Source organism: Olea europaea, unplaced genomic scaffold (assembly GCF_002742605.1).
Source record: "Olea europaea var. sylvestris unplaced genomic scaffold, O_europaea_v1 scaffold1595, whole genome shotgun sequence".
In the NCBI taxonomy this organism is placed as follows: Eukaryota; Viridiplantae; Streptophyta; class Magnoliopsida; order Lamiales; family Oleaceae; genus Olea; species Olea europaea.
This window is the reverse complement of record NW_019233576.1, coordinates 63,291-79,664: the sequence shown is the minus strand read 5'-3', so window position 1 is coordinate 79,664 and position 16,374 is coordinate 63,291. Positions and strand designations below refer to the sequence as shown.

At 34.2% G+C, this 16,374-nt stretch overlaps 1 protein-coding gene across 6 annotated transcripts; it reads left to right on the top strand.

Moving 5' to 3' along the window:
* Window positions 1-5,797: 5,797 nt before the first annotated feature.
* LOC111377012 lies at window positions 5,798-15,777 on the top strand. Of its 6 annotated transcripts, none has more exons than XM_023000029.1 (9): window positions 5,798-6,174; window positions 6,439-6,546; window positions 6,633-6,667; window positions 6,877-6,952; window positions 7,077-7,212; window positions 11,619-12,697; window positions 12,829-12,944; window positions 13,761-13,870; window positions 15,065-15,777. In XM_023000029.1, exons 1-5 carry the CDS (start codon window positions 6,001-6,003, stop codon window positions 7,197-7,199), a joined length of 516 nt encoding a protein of 171 aa, XP_022855797.1. In that variant the 5' UTR covers window positions 5,798-6,000; the 3' UTR covers window positions 7,200-7,212; window positions 11,619-12,697; window positions 12,829-12,944; window positions 13,761-13,870; window positions 15,065-15,777. The 6 variants fall into 6 exon arrangements, 4 of the variants coding, with proteins under 4 accessions (XP_022855797.1, XP_022855795.1, XP_022855796.1 ...); XM_023000027.1 differs by having other exon boundaries at window positions 12,825-12,944; window positions 15,065-15,260; XM_023000028.1 differs by having other exon boundaries at window positions 12,825-12,963; window positions 15,065-15,260.
* The last annotated feature ends 597 nt before the right edge of the window (window positions 15,778-16,374 follow it).

Below are 16,374 nucleotides of genomic sequence, written 5' to 3'. Positions count from 1 at the left end.
CACTAGGGCTTTTGAGATGTGTTTTTTTGGGGTATGGTTATAGAATAAATGGCAATGGTTAAAGAAATAATCAGTAGAAATTTTTTCTTTAATGAAGCATTAATGACTTCTCTAGACAATAAGACCATTAATTCAAGCAAAAGAAATCCAGCAGAAGCTGAAGACTCAAATCAGATTCATATCCCTGAAAATCCTATTTAACCTCAACCTAAAATAGAAGAAGATGAAGTTCCCTTTGATCCTAATGAAGGTGGGGATTGGGGAAGGAGAAGGGGTAGAACACATGTAATTCTTCATCCTTTTTAAGGACTATTGATTAACTAGGATATGACCCGAAGCCAACATATTCCCCCAACTAGGCTTAATGACATTTTTGGCATTGTACTATGTCCAAGAGTTTCTTATGAGAAGCCTGCTTCTTATAAAGAAGCATTTAAATATGAAAATTAAAAATAAAAACTAATGACCTAGAATGTTAATTTTTATCTACGTTAATTTGATTATATTTTTTAAATATTTTATGTAAATAATCATTAAGAGTTTTAATTATATTTTTTTAGAATTTTTTATTTTTTTTAGAATTTCATATTTTAATTATTTAAAATTTTTAATTTTTAAAACTTTATATAAATAAAATTTTACTTAAATGCTTATTTCCATGTTCTTAGCATTTTCAGAGTTTGTAGTGAAAATATTCAAAACGTAAAAAATGCGTCTTGAATTTATATTATAGGTTTAACCTTATTTTCGAAAATATCAGATTGAACAAGATTGGATTGTTTTAGAAAACTACAAATTGAAAACCGGTTGAAAATAGCTAATTAGGCCCTTGTTTGACACCCATTTTGATCAAAAACTCATTTTTTTAAAACCCATTTTCAATAACACATTATTCAATAAAATAATTCAAAATAAAAATTGAAAACTTTTTTTTTAACCACTCATTCTTTAAAAAGTACTATTTCAAAATACATTTTTCTCGAAAATGGGGCTCAAATAAGGCTAAATGCACCCTTATTTTTTCTTGATTTCTCAGAGGATTGTTCAAAGAATATAAATTGTAAGTGTAATAAAGTTTAAGTTATTTTTTTTCTAGAGTAATTCTATTTATTATCATGATGATAAATTATCGGTGATGTGGCAATCCATTATCCCTTACCTTTCTCTCTTTCTTGAGACCACATTTCCTCCCTCCATCTCTCATAAAATTAAACTGTCCAATCTCATTATTTTCACATAGACTGCTACATCACTGATGATTTATCATCATAATCATAAATAGCATCATTCTTTTTCCTATGATATTTGAGAGGTTTAGATGAGTGAAAATTTTATGACTAGACTTTTCTACAAAGCAAAAAGTTATGATGATCATAGTTTTTCTTTATATATTATAGTTATCAGACTTGACCCGATTGCTGACTCGAAAAAACAGCAATTCAATGGTTCAACTGGTATGTCAGTGGTTCAACTAATGGGTCATTGCTAAATCATAATTTTAGTTAAACATATTTTCAAAAAAATTACAATTATTTTGCAAAATCTAAATATATATATTTCCCTTATATTTCACTACATTGATTGTGCATGTCGCGTAATGGTTAGGGAAGTGATATTACTTGCTGAAGTCCAAGTTTGAATTCTTGTCATTGCAATTTGCAAACTTAAGATAAAGTTTTGCTTTGTACTTCGTAAAACTGATTCACATTTGAATACGTTCCCATCTTTTCTATATTCTATTCGAACCGAATGATTATTGAGTGATCTAATCGATTCTTGACCTATTCCTTTGTTAACTTGAACAATTAATGCCTGATTACAATAATTATGTGTACTATAAAATAATACTTTGACATTGTGTTGAGCACTTGAAATCACGTTTTAGGCAATGTCTCCAAGGACATCTCCAATCCAAACCCTTTGCACCAAGAATCTTTGTTATTGCAAATTTAAGATAAAAATTTGCACCGTGCTTGTGATAAAATCAGTTCACATTTGAATCGGTTTCAATTTTCTCTAAAACCCGTTCAAATTGCAAACTATCAAAGAATATTTTGACATTGTGTCAAGCTTGAAATCACATTTTACGCAATGTCTCTAAGGGCATCTCCAACCCAATTCCTTTGCACCAAATTGCACCCAAAATCTTTGTCATTGCAAATTTAAGACAAAAATTTGCACTGTACTTATGGTAAAACCAGTTCACAGTTGAATCAAATTCAATTTTCTCTAAACCCTGTTCAAATCGGACGGTTATTTAATGGTCTAACCTGTTTTTAATCGATTTCTTTTTCAACTCGAACAATTAATGTACCCGGACCACACCACCATCCGGTTCTCTAATTCCCAAGCTTATTTGGTTTCAATAACTATTCACACTGTCAAAGTATTCTTTGACATTGTGTTGAGGACTTGAAATAACATTTTAGGCAACGTCTCCAAAAGCATCTCCAACCCAATCCCTTTGCACCATTTTGCACCAAAATGAATAAAATCGTTTCTGTCCTTCTTTTCCGATTTGCACTGAATTTTTGTTAATGTATCTGTGTCTATTTTTGTATACAATAATTTTTAGTTTAATGTTGTTGTTGTTGTTGTTGTTGTTGTTGTTATTATTATTATTATTATTATTATTATTATTATTATTATTATTATTATTATTACCACTACTATTTGTAATAAATTTTAATCATGTAATCAATAATACTTGAGGAATGAATTAAAATAAAGATACTCAAGATGCTTACATTGCATTTCAAAATGCATTAATTGATCATTCATGAGATGATTCTACGAATTTGGAATATTAAATTACAATATAGTTCGATTTCATAATATTACATTGTTTTTTAATAAATTGATTTAATATAATTTTTTTAGTTGTGGTATTTCTATTAGTTGACTATAATTTTAAATTTATTAATTAATTCAATAAATTAAACATAATTATTTATTTAGTAATTAAATAAACAAATAACTAATTTTTTCAGATAGTAAATTTTTAAGAACAAAAAAAAAAGAAGAAAATAATTAAACACTATTTATTTGATATAATTTTTTTTGTTTATTTAGTTGGAGATAATTTTCAATTTAGTATAAGATTTGATACAAAATTTACCTAAAATTTTGGTGCATGGTTGAAGATAACCTAATATTTAATACCATCAATATGTTAAACCTTTAGAGTTAATAACCAATTAGTATATTAGAAATATAATAACAAATTAGTCTTTTTTATAAAATCTTATAAAATGTAATTACATTTTGCTATTTTCTCTTGCAACTTGTCGGCTCGTGTGCAAGTTAATAACTTGTTATAAGCATAGTTATTAAAATCGACTTGGTCCAGACAGAGCCGGTCCTGTGATTGTTGGGGCCTGAGGCGAAATCCGTAAATTAGCTCTCCCCCCAAGAAATCAACGTAAATGTAAAATTCAATGGTGTATTATGCGAGCCATTACTAACTTGAGAAACTAACATTAAAACAGCCAGATATATTATAGAAAATTTTATATTATAAACTATCAAAACCAACAATATTTCAAATAATTAGTTAAATACTATTTGTCTTACTATTTTAGAGAGAAAAACATCAATCAAATCTAAATAATTTTGCTGCTCAACCATTTCTTTCTCTAATGTCCAATGATTAACCTAAAAAAATAATTACAAAATATCTCAATCATCTCACTATTACAGTTTCCAATATGGTTACTACGTGCGCCAGTGCAATTGTTCATCCTACAATAACCAATCATATAAGCCGACCAATCTGCAATTATATAAGCCGACTAAGCTGCAATTATATAAGTCGACAAGGCTTCAAACATTTTTAATATCTTCAATAACAAATTAGGGCAAGCCATTGCTTACCTGAGAAGTGGAATTTCAACGAAAATTGTGGAATTACACCCTTGAAAATGATCCCGTCACAACTCACGAGCCTGAAATAAAAATTTACATAAAATTATGATACTTTAACTTATACATTATCAAATGTAAGTAAAATTAAATTTAGGGCATTGTCGCATTGTAAGAAGTTATCCAAATCAATTCCTTCAATTAAGTTATCAAATTCATCCACTTTATCACACTTCCTACATAGTAAAATCCCAAAAAAGACCTTAAAAGCCCAATTTTCAACACTTTTTTTTTTTTTTGTATCAAGTATTCAGTATACCAAATCTTCTAGAAATATTAATTAGAAAGGGATCATGATGAAACCCTCAATGTTGCTAAATATTTTTAAACTTACTAAAACTAGTACTATAACAGAAGGGAAATCTCATCATAATTTGATCAAGCAAAAATCCCATAAAAATAATCACTGAAGTCTTGAAAGTTCATCGTGTGATAGACAAAAAGAGCCATTTTAATCTTGTTCATATTTTCAATTTCCTTCACAACTACATTGTGATTAGGATGCCACTGCTAGGGATTTTCTCCAATTTACTTGACAATTTAAAATGTAATAAGGGGGTGAACTAAAAAACACAAGAATTGAACTAGTCGGGCCTATCTAGTTTTCAAAACCTTGAATGTTCGGTGCAAAGTTCAGATCATTAACATTTAACTTGAGAAATTTATAGGTTCTTCATACTTGTTTGGAAATTTAAATGCTTTTCCACCACTAGCACAACTAGATAACCAGTCAGCATTGTGGAGAACAAAAGACTAAAAGAATTCGAACTCGGTCCAACAATGGACAAATAAGAGACCATCTCTTAAAATTTCCCAAAACATTAAGAAATATGAAGGATATGTTACAAATCTATGAACCATTGAAACCCCTCAAAATTCCAAAAGAAATGCAGTTACCGTTCTGTGACTCTATTAATCGATGCCCATTGCCAGTTTGCCTAATAAGCTAATATACGACCGACGAGCAGACTTCGACCGACTTCTCAAAGATTTTGGGAATTGGTGTATGAAATGATCGGCGGCAGAAGGGCGGAGGCGGGCTGGTGGAGACTGGAGTGACCTGACGAAGACGACACAGACACTTAGATGATGAGCAGGTCATGGATCGTATTTTAGATTTTGGGTAAATGGATTGTGAATATTGGATATATAAGTTGGGTTGAAATTTAAGGATAAATGAATTTGTGAGTAAACACAGTAGTAATCACAAAACTAAAGAGTAAATTCTCTCCTCTCATCATCTTAGTATTGAAATTAGAGCTTGTTTGATTTAGTCCATTTTCCATGGATTTTCCATTTTCCACCTTTTGTCGTTGTTTGATTGAAAAATTTTTCCAGCAATTCGTCATGGATTTTCCTTGATTTTGTGGATAACCAATTCTCATGTTTTGGTGAAATTTGGTTTTTCAGCTTTTTTTCTTAGTCCTTGTTTGATCCCCATTCTTTGGAGAAAATGAATTTTTCAACAGTATTTTGACATAATTTCAACCACATATTTTTCAATAAAATAATATTACACGTAAATCCAAAACTTTTCCATATTTTTTAACCACACATTTCACATCAATATACTATTCAAAATTTTATTTTCCCATCAAAATGGGGCTCAAACAAGAGCTTAATTTTTTTTACCATCGGAATAAATTCTATTCCTTGAATTGACAATTTCTATGAAAAACAAAGTCAAACGAAATCAAAATATAGAAAATTTCAACATTTTCTAAATAAAAATTATATCAATCAAACACATTTAATTGACAATTCTCAATAAAACAAATTTTAAATAATTTAATTCCCTAAAATTCATTTTCTTGCCACCCAATTTTTATTCACAATCAAAGAAAAAATCATAGAAACATTGACGGAGGACATGGACCTGGACGACTTGCTGGTTAACCCGACGCGGGGCCCATCTCGACCCACCCGGTTCGCGCCCAAGGGCTCCAAGTTCAAACCCAAAACCAAAAACGAACCATGTCAATCTCGTTCAGTTGAGTTATCGCCCAGGGGAATCTGATTCTACTGTCTCTACTAAAAAGGAGGAACGTGACGCCGAACCCGAATAAAAATGGGGTCGAAATGGATGTTGAAGTTGAAGTGAAGCCGGATGAAGGAAATGAAAATGAAACTAAGGAAGAGATGATGCATGAAACAGAAGACGCGGGAGGTGAAGCTCCGAACGACGTTGTTCGAGAAATTGATGTGTATTTTGCTTCTCCTATTGATCCTAATACTAGGGCAATCAAGTTTAAGGTTTTTATCATTTGGTGAAGAGGCCATTTGCATTTTTATTTTAAATAAATTTGCATACTGTTGATTTTTATTTTTTGTATTTGTAGTTGTATGTGTTGTAATATCCAAGGAGGCGCCAGTATGGCGGCCATATGAATTGGAGGACAGATGTGAAGAGTTACACAATATTAAAACACGATTGATGTTTTTATATCATGATAAAAGAATCTGCATTCTGTTAATTTACAATGTAGAAATTATGAGAATTTGTGGTTGATTATTCAGGTAACGGTGAAGCCAGCAAGTTCAGAATTTGAAGTTGATTTGGCAGTTAATGTGGATTCCAGTAACTATGATTGTGATGCTGATCCTAAAGTGCAGATAACAAAGCAGGTTCAACTTCCCCCCATTATATGCATTTATAGTACCTGACTATAATATGCATAGGAGTCCATAAAGCCATGATCCTTCATTTAAAGGATGGAAAGCCGACTCATTCAAAGATTGGGGAGAGGTAAAGTTCAACTCGACAATCCTAACAGCATCTTAAAGTTGACAAAAAGGTGCTCAGATGAATTCATAGAGACAAATTTTGGCCATGCTTACCCTCCTATTGTTTTCTGTACTATTAACTTTCTGATTTTGAGAATTAGTTGTGTTACTCATGGCTTTATTAAAAGAGGTAAAATATGCATCATCTTTTTGCTTGTGATCTCTTGGTAGACTCTTGCTTCATCATGGGAACCACTTCACACAAGCGGGTATGCTGTTGAGGACCTTGGGGTTAGGAGGAAATAAGGCACGTTCTATGATCTCTGAGTACTCGCTTTATTTTCATTTCTAATTCTCTCTGTATAGCTAGAATTTGCTGTTAAGGTTCCTTTCCAAATCTGACTGAGTTCTTACAACTCCTATTAATTCAGTTCTGCAGCTCCGACAATCAATGCAAGGACTCAAGCCCAGGGATTCTAAAAATAAGAAAATTGAAACTGGTAATGGTGAAGGTGCTGTTAATGTGGAAGAGCCCAAGGAAGAAAAACCTTTAGCGGCATCAAAGAAGCATGTGGTTTTCCCTTTTGTTCACTTGCTTGCTGCTAATTTTATTTTTCGCCAGTTTGTAGCCATTTCAGTCTCATTGATTCTTTCAATTGGATGCTAAGAACAACTATTTCTTTCTTGAATGAAAGCATCACTTGTTCAGTTAAGGAAGCCTATTTCTTTTTATTTCTTTTTGGATATGTGGGTGATGACTGGAAAAGCTATCTAGGCCCTTGCAAGGCCATTCAATCCATATTTGCACACCATTTCCATTAAAATATGCGTAGATAATACCTATATAAAATTCAAGATAGATCTGAAATGTGCTTAAGCGGAGTTATATAAATGTCCATACCATTTCATGTCCTTGCTTCAAGTTTACTTTGCATGCAATAGTAGTCTTTGGCTCTTTTCTGCTTCTTCTCCTTTTTTGGTTTAATTTATATCCTGAGTGATAGGAACCTGATTTGAAGAGGCTGAATTGTTTACTGAAGGAATGAGAACTGTAAATCAAATTGCTATTTTATTGCATTAAATATGAAAATAGACACAAAACAATTCCAAGGCTTTCGAGAGGCCTGGTTTCTCCCCAAATTTTCCCAATATTTCTTGAATGAATATCCCAGCTCCCCCATTACATTTATATAGAATTTACTAGTTTTCTATTACAATTTCACCCTTTTACTAACTAACTATGGAATACTCTAGAATAGTGAATGAATAACAAACTTGTATTGAAATATTATTAGAGGTGGGGGTCTATCATTACCCGCCGCCCCAAAAACCACCTTGTCCTCAAGGTGAAAGCGTGGTTCAACTTCAAAATTTGGATTTCCATACAGTTGAACTATTTTTGGAGTAAGCTTGCTGTAGTTGTTAGCCTGTGTAGCCATTTGTCCACCTATCATTAAAATGTTGTTCATGCAAATTCCATAACTGGTTGCATCCCTTTGTGGGCTTTCCAAAAAATGAACCAAAGTGATAAAATGAGCTTGATCCAGATCTCTTCAATCCCTAAGGCTAAATTTGTTTCTAATATGTCCAGGAACCACAATCTGCCACCTAAAATACAGAATTCCTTCAAACTGCTTTTAGGTGCAATGTTGCCATGGCTGCAAGGGAAACAAATATACATTGGTGGCGGGAGAAGAATCCAATCAAGCATCACTTTCAGTGACTCTTCTGGTGGAAAAGAGGAAGACAAAGTGGACATCACCACCAACCCTTTTATGGGATTAATTTCTGGTATTCACCTCAAGCGCATAGCCAGAGTCCGCAATGACCAAACTGATGAATACTCTGTCATTCTCCAGGGGACCCAAGGAAGAATTAATAGAACGGGTTGGGGGCCTATAAACAAGACATTAATAAGTGCTGGGGCTACCAAGTATAGAAGGGGAGGAAAGATCGATATATGCATCGTTAAATCTGATTACTTAGGAGTGAGGGAGCTTATGTCATATGTGCAGCTTATGTTGATGCTGGGGATGCAATGCTATGTTTTCCCATTTCAACTAAGAACTGAAGCAAGAAAGTGCATGATTTTTGCTTTCAAATGTTGAAGATAGCATTTCCAGACACGGACTTTTGGGATGCCAGAAATGTTGTATCTTTCTCCAACTAAGTGACTCCTAAGCTAAACTTCCACCTTGAGGACAAGGTGGATTTCGGAGGGGCAAGTAATGACAGGCTCCAATCCACCTCACTTATTCTAGAAGGATCTAGAAACAGAATATCCAAGTTGGTGGAGAGGCAAAACTGAATTCTATTAGAAGAGATCTATAAATAAAGGTAGAAGCTAGCAATAGAGGGGAGGATATTGAGTGAGTAGAAGAGAGAACTTTAGGAGAGTTTTAGCCCTCTCGAATGGCTATTGTTTCTGTTCCATTGCTGAAAATTTTCTTAGTTTTCTTCAATTAATAACAACAACATATTTTCTGTTTACAAATTGCAATTGGAACCTTAACAAATTGGTATTAGAGCTTGTAGCTTGTTGTGTCTGTGGTCTGCAGCTCTAATTGACCAACCCACTTCGTTGAAATGAAGTTAGGTGTAGCTCTGCAATCAATCCCGACTATTACTGATTGCTCAAAAATGGGTCCCCTATTTTTCATGGTTTTTGGAGCGGTGAGACCCATTGTGGCGTTAAGTGACAGGTCAACCAACTCTCCAATTTGTAATCTTCTTCCTCTTCTGACCAATCTAATTGATCATCCCCATCACCCTCTTGTACCAATAAGACCTGCAACTCTCTTTGCATATGTAATTCTTAATCATCGACTTTTTGAAGGGTGTCGCACCTTGGGTTGCTGTCTCCAAAAGGATTAAGGAGACTGTGGCTGCCTTTTGATGGATCGCGAGGGTCCGAGGAAAGTTCTGGCTGTAGGGGTTGGATGTGTGGTTAAAAGGCAATGAGATTGTAGATTTGGGCTATATGAATTAGTTTTGGCCTTAAGTGGGTCGTAAGTGGAATGGGCCTCTTTCCATGAGTCATACCTACCCTCAGTCCTTTGGGTCAATCCCAAAATTTGGCCCAAATCTGGAGCCTGTTTGGGAGTGATTTTGAGAATTGATTTTTTGATCGTTAGGAGGAAAGTTGGGTTCACCTGTGAGAGAAGAAGTCAAATATGACGATTGAAATAGTAAAATAATGGTCAAAAAATCAATTTTTTGGGTGAATAAATCGCTCCCAAATAGGCCCATGGTGATTCCATTTCAGTCTATATCAGGTGTCTACTTTTCCAGCTATACCCTTCCTCTCTGCCTTTCCTTCCTTCGGTACTTTTTCCAATTAATCTCGGGTTGAGATTGTCCAAGCGGCAGCTCTCCTCTTTGCCCTTCTTTCCTTCGGTACTCACTCCGCCATCGTCTAATTTGGGTGTAATATCAGAGGTAGCAATCGGTTCATGTGAAATCTCTGCAACCCCGTTTTCCTTCCTCTCGATTTTGATTGAAATTTCAGAGTTAGCTGTGGTTTTGGCCGAAGTTGCTTCTACCTCGTTCTCCTTCCTCTCGCTGTGCTTTGCCACCGTGGATTTCTCCTCCTCCTCCTGCAATGGTGCTGGAGTTAGTTGCAATTGATATAGGCGTTCTTTCACCTCTATCATCCAATTCACCATCCCTCAAGGCTTACATACTGGACTTTCCTCAACAATGGAGATTTGCTTCCTGTGAAATCGAGCCTTCATCAACCCCTTCAATTCATCCCATGTACACATCGGTCGTAGTTGATCTAACTGCTCATACCAATTCGATGTTTCACCATCAAAACAAGCTATGGCGGCCTCTATTTTCTCCACTTCCGACAACCGATTTTTTGAAAAAATCTTCTCTGCCTCCGCCTCTGACACCCACCAATCTGTATTTTCTCCATGGAATATTGATATAATTAGCTGGCTTATGAATCAAGCCCTGACTCACCCTCTCGACCCCTTTCCCGTTGCATTACCATCTTCTCAAACCGATTAAATAGCAAGCTCCATTTCTCTTTTAATTCTCTGCTAAAATTAGCTTTCATTTATCCGAGAATCGATTGCTTTGGTACCAAATTGATAGGAACCTGATTTGAAGAGGCTGAATTGTTTACTGAAACAATGAGAACTGTATATCAAACTGCTATTTTATTGCTTTAATTGTGAAAATAGACACAGAACAATTCCAAGGCTTTCGAGACGCCTGGTCTCTCCCCAAATTTTCCCAATATTTCTTGAATGAATATCCTAGCTCCCCCCATTACATTTATAGAGAATTTACTAGTTTTCTATTATAATTTTACCCTTTTGCCAACTAACTATGGAATACTCTAGAATAGTGAATGAATAACAAACTTGTATTGGAATATTATTAGAGGTAGGGGTCTATCTTTGAGACGCTTAGTACCTTTGTAGACCAAGCCATCATGCCAGAACAAGGATAGTGGAGAGGTACACATTTGGTTCATCTGTTTGCCCAATTTGTACGACGACAATCAATATGATTTGTTGCTATTCCAATTAACTTGATTTATAGCGATGAGAACACAATTCTTGTATTTCTTTGGTTGTATATAGCATAGATTGATAGAGGATGAATAAATGATTTTTCCAGGAGGATTCGCGTCTCTTTGTGTAGTTAAGCTGCTGTTCAATATTTGATATTCATTCCTTTATGTGACTATATGATTTTAAGCCCTTGTTTGAGTCCCATTTTTTCATCAAAATATATTCTTCAACAGTGATTTGACTCTATTTCAACCACATATTTTTTAATAAAAGCATATCACACGAAAATCCATGACTTTTCTTTATTTTTCAACCACATTTTCTATCAATACACTATTAAAAAATGTATTTTTTGACAAGAATGAGAATCAAGCAAGGGCTAAGTCAAAAAGTGTTGCTGTATTAAACACTTAGTGATTGGAAACTCAGAGAGCTTCCTGATTGCAGATTCTTAAAACTCAATCCTACTGTTGCAAAGAAGAAAGAAGAAGCATGGGAGGCCTTGGAAAAGAAGTTAAATGATCTTCTTTTTGGAGGAAGAAATGGACCTGGTATGAAAAATGCGTCGAAGTCTATAGTCATAAACAATCTTGCCACGTCAATGAGTTCCAGTAAAGTAACTCTGAAAACTTCAAATGGGGTATCCTCGAGGACTCCAATGCCAGAAGAGACTCGAGAAGCTTTAATGAAGCCCTTCAGAAACTTTTCAAAAGCATCAAGGGTTGCAAGTGAGATCATTTTATTACATCAAGTCCTTATTTTCAAATAGTTGGTCATATTTGTGATTGAAGATATTTATCGTCACTGCATTGACATTTTATATCCTAAAGCTCACAGAAGCTAATTGTAGGTTAACAGTTATTTTGCATGTGATTTGATTAATGTTTGACGATTTTTTTTTTCACACGCAATAAGTTTTGCTGTGATTTTTTCATCCATGCCTTTTCTGGCCGTGGTTCATTAAATTGAGACATGATATAGTTAGTGGAAGAGTTGGGAAGATGGGTGGTCACGTGAATTAGTTCTCTGCTTGCACTTAGCATGAGACACTAGTAAGATTACATTTTTGCATTAGCTGGGTTGGTGCAATTGACATGGCTTAACAAAATGCCAATGAACCATTACCATATTTGAACTTTTTTTGTTATTTATATTATTTAGATTCTCAATGGAAAGATAAAAGGAACTAGTTTGAATTTTCTTATTTAATTAACTTTATTCAAGGTAACATACCCTTTAATCTAGCGAATTTAACTTCATCCTCAGAGTGGTAGGGTTTTCCTGTGGAAATTTAGTTTGCTTGTCAACGTATGCTAGTTTTCAACAAAGTTGCCAATGTTTGAGGGACTTGGCAGTTTCTGAGTCCGCTTGTTCTAGGGGATTGCCAAAGAGGCAGTTGCTGCAGCAAACAGCATTGGTGCTTTCCCTGATGAGCTTCAAGCAATCATTAATCAATTTGCGTTTAATATTCATGGTGTTTATGTTCCAAAATCATCACCAGATCATCCACAATATGATCCATTCAGGTTAGACCTGCCTTCACTTATTCGGACCTAGAACATTGATATTTTTTCTTTTACCAACTTTTCTTTATAAGAAAGGATCGTCTTTTTATATTGTTAATAATTATTGATGTGGTTCTTTCCCTTCGAGGTAGGTTGTCATTGACTTCTTATTGCTGAAGGACCAAATACAAAGCTCAAAAAGGCTCCCATAGTCGAGGCTGCTAAGATGGAACTTAAAAGGGATATACCTCAGATTGAATATCAGAAGGTCAAGCTTACAATTACTTGTGAGTTGTGATGAAATTGTTTTAGGTGCTGAGATCAAATATCTGTCCCCGATCCCTTTGAGGCGAATTTACTATTTCCTGAAAAATTGATAATTAGGTTTTCATTAATTTTTTAGGCCTTTCAAAGGCTGCAAGATTGAGATTGTCACAGGAGATGATAGGGGATTACCACTCTCATTGTGTGGGTGTTTGTGGTTGGGAGGGAGGCCTCCTAATGATCTTGCATTAATCTAGCATCTATGACTTAATCTAGCATCATGACTGCTTCCAATGTCTTTCCTTCCTATTAAAGGCTCTTAAGCATTACACAACCTATGTCACCCACTTCTTTTAAATGAGCAGTTGGGACTTAATCTAGCATTATGCTCAAAGTAGCTAAATAATGGAATTATGAAGCAGAGAAATGTGTAGCGAATATAATTCTAAGAGCTGGTGACGTGATGTGAGGGAAGATATATTCGCTCCTTAGAAATTTCCCCATGCATTTTAGAATTCCCTCAATAATTAAGAGTACTCTTAGTAACAACCCATCAAATTTTCTGATTATCGCTTGAATGTCTCAAGTCAGACCTCCTTGTGGGAAATTATATGCACGTGGTTTCCTAAGAAAACAGTCCCATAGCTTCTTATCAGTTTCCCAAGCAGAACAGTTGTTACTAGGATGAGAACAGAGATATTTTACTGGTCTACCGAGCCTCTTGTCCTTTTCCCTGTTATCATTGTTGGAAGCATCAATGACTTATTTGTGAATAAATTGCTTGCTAATTTAGGTTTATTTACTCCCTTATGACCTGCAGGTTTTACAAGAAATATGTGTATCACAAGGTTCTGCATGGGTCCTTAAAAGTGGTGATGGAAATCCACAAAAGTAAAGTTCATTCAACCAAATCATATGTGAGTCTATAAGGTATGAATGAGCATATAAACTATGAATTACGATAAATAGAAGAGTGAAAAAGCACAACCTCACCACATGACTTGATGGAAAATCACTAAATTACATGAAGTTATCGAGCTTCTTGTGTTCAAGAAAGAAAATTCTGCTTATTTTGTTTACATAGAGCATTGTGATCTGATGTTCTCTGTCCGAGTTTGCCCTGAAGTGCCTTGGTGCTCAAGTTATTCTGATGTCTAAGTTGTGCATTTTGAAAAAAATGATCAACATCATTTCTTGAAGTTATATTTCAGTGCATGTCTGGTGCTAATTTCAGTTTATATCACCCTTGAATATTTTCCCAATCGATCGTGACATATTGGAATTTGAAAAGTTAATAGGTCTATTTAATGTAAACTACATATACGCAGACTAAGGAATGTGTGTTTACATATACGTATTGTGTATACAAAACAATTAAGATGGCTGTGGACCTGTGATACAAAAGTCGTTTGTTGAAGATGGCAGGCAACCTGTTTCTTTGGAAGCAGTAAGGGATGTATTCTTGAGATCCTGAGTAGCTCTTTGAACATTCGACCTTCCAATGGAAATAGGATGATTTAAATATACACAGGATACCAACTACACTGGGGATGAGTGCTCTGTAATAAGAACACGTTAATCCCTTGTTTGAGCCCCATTTTTCACAGAAATGAATTTTGTAATATTGATTTTTGGAAAATATGTGACTAAAAAGTAGAGAAAAGTTTTGGGTTTACGTGCAAATTATTTTATTGGGAAAATTTGTGGTTAAAAGTGAATTTGGGAAAACATGAATTTTTAAATAATGGGGCTCTTAACGTTAAAGTTTATTAAATATATATGATTTCATGCTGGTACAGTGTATCCATGGTTCTTAATTTTAATTTTAATTATTATTTATTTAATTTTCCTTTGGAGCGTGGGGGCTGGTTGACATTGGCATCAAGTCTACAAGATATGAGCTGTTTTACTTCTCAAATTGGCCATATTATTCTGTGGATCAATTAAATACGATTTTTTCATCCAAGGGGCTCTATACTGTGCATGTACCAAGTTACATATTGGATTGGGTTTACTACTTGCTACAGATTAATTTTTTTTTATTTGCTACGAAACTGAGATGTCTGTTTTTCTAGCCATTAAACGTGTATACGATTCCTAATCTTGAGTATCTGATCATTTCAGGAACTTCTTTTTCGATTGTTTGCTATTGCAAGAACATGTGCTGTTTTTTTGTGGAACAAGGTAATTGTTTGGCCTTATAGTCGGTACCCGTGGTTCATCCGAATAATTCTTATTTGATATTTGATGAAAATGGAAAAATTATAACGGCTTGCGAGGGTATTGATTCTCTTAAATGAATTAAAGAACTTGAGTGTTACAGCTTGGCTCGTGTTCGAGGTCTGTGGTATTCAATTTACATGTGAACCTGACCCTTGTACCCTGGTCGAAGTGATGCAGTAGGCACCTTGTACTATCAAAACTTTCTTATAAGTGCCTTTGCAAAATTAAACCTTGTATGTGGAATTTTTTTGCGGGTGCTACACCATTACCATACTTCTCTGCCAATTTATTTGTTCACTAACAGGAATACTATTTGTCCGGATTCAGATCAGCTCACCGGAGTATGATTAGTGTATGCGTTGATGTTCTCACACCGCATAATCAAACATAGAAAAGCAGACGAAGAGAAAGATGATAGGTCTCGAAATACTTCATTTACATACAGGTTATTCATTGTACAGCTAAATTAGTTTCTAACTAAGTACGGCCATTTTCTCATTTTGGCTATTGGTTGGCCGGGCATTATAGGACTCTTGTTAGATCGTGATTGTTCATGTTTATTGCTTCTAACAGCTTTCAGAAATTAATATAAAGGGTGTAACATTGAAATGTTATGAACCTTGTGCTCCAAATATTGAGTTGTTAAAAGGGGTAGTTTGACTGGGATTTGAAAAATCAAAAGTTGCACGCTTCCTTAGGACTTGTTTGGTAATTTTTGAAAGTGTTTTATCTAGCTAGAAGAGATTTTAAAGAAAAATAGTTGAAAATTGACTTATTCAAGAAGTTTATATACAAGAAGCAAAAGTTTTGCTCAACAAGTCCTAAATATAGCTCCATTTGTTTCCCATTCTTTCCTCATCAAAATGAAAAATATGATCGTTATTCATCATATCAAGTTATCAAATTTGAATTTTTATATTTTGTGTGAGACTCATAATGACTATATTTTTCATTCTCATTCTTCCAAAAATAAGAAACAAACAGGAAGATAAATTCAGTTAATTGAGTTGAGCGAGTATTAGTCAATGTGATTTTTACAATAAGAAAACAAGAGTAGATTATTTTTATTTTAAGATGATAAATTGATTTACTAGCTTACATATAGCTTCTCTTGTTGGGGAATTTTATGTCAATTCCCTTTATTTCTATTTACTCGTAGGATTTTTTGTTGTTCAAAATAATATTAGCAAACAAGAAAAATAAAGAATATA